The following is a 932-nucleotide window of genomic DNA, read 5'->3' on the forward strand; positions in this document are numbered from 1 at the left end:
TTCTCCGAGAGAGCACAATGAGCGGATACAAGACACTGAGTGCCATGGCGCAAGAAAGCGAGAAATTTGTCCTCGAGGCCGAGCAGCTCGAGGAGGTCCTCCGCAGCGGTGTTAAGGAGACTCTGGGCGAGGGAGCGAACGGCAAGGCGCTGCTCGTCCGCTGGGGCGAGGGCGACGCCGTGCTCAAGCTGGCCCATTCCGGAGTGTCGTTCGAACACTTCAAGTAAGAGTTTAGGATCCTGAAGGAGGTGGACGGTGCCGGGGGGAGCCCCAGGGCCCTGGGCATCTGTTCCAGCCCTACGGCCATCGTGTGCAGCTTCGTGGGCCGCAACACCCTGGGGAAGGTGTTGGAGAACTCGAAGCTGTCTGACAAGGAGCTGGTCCGCCTGAGCCTGCGGCTGTGCGTGGCCGTCCAGGAGGTGCACGACAAAGGCTATATTCACAACGACCTGATGGACGACAACGTGGTCGTGGACGAGGCCACAGGGCGCGTGAGCATCATCGACTTCGGCAACGCCTGCCGCCCTGGCCAGAACGCCGGCTACAGCGCCAGCTCCAACGACTACTTGGCGCCCGAAATCCTGGGCGACGGCACGAGCACCACAGCCTCCGACGTGTTCTCGGTCGGCTTCATGCTGGGGCAGATCTGCGACGAGATGGCCCGGCCCTCCAGAGAGCTCAGGCGCCTGGCGTGGAAGATGCAGAGCGCAAAGCCTTGCAAGAGGCCCGCCCTGTCCGCCGCCATCAAGCGCCTCAACAGCTGCCACTGATCGGGAGTCCCTCTCCTGCCGCAGGACTGGCGGCAGGACATTTTTAGTTGTAATTGAAGTTAAAAAAAAAAAAAGATAAATAAAATAAAAAAAGATATAAAAAAGATAAATATGAAAAGATAAAAAAGGTATAAAACATAATAAAAAAATATATATTTATAC

At 56.9% G+C, this 932-nt stretch overlaps 1 protein-coding gene across 1 annotated transcript; it reads left to right on the forward strand.

Annotated features, from left to right (window-relative positions):
• Positions 1-17: 17 nt before the first annotated feature.
• On the forward strand, positions 18-770 carry LOC119585505 (serine/threonine-protein kinase shk2-like). Its single transcript, XM_037934149.1, has 2 exons — positions 18-223; positions 317-770. The coding sequence occupies exons 1-2, from the start codon at positions 18-20 to the stop codon at positions 768-770; spliced, it is 660 nt and encodes a 219-aa protein (XP_037790077.1).
• The last annotated feature ends 162 nt before the right edge of the window (positions 771-932 follow it).

This window comes from Penaeus monodon, chromosome 19, assembly GCF_015228065.2.
Source record: "Penaeus monodon isolate SGIC_2016 chromosome 19, NSTDA_Pmon_1, whole genome shotgun sequence".
Lineage (NCBI taxonomy): Eukaryota > Metazoa > Arthropoda > Malacostraca > Decapoda > Penaeidae > Penaeus > Penaeus monodon.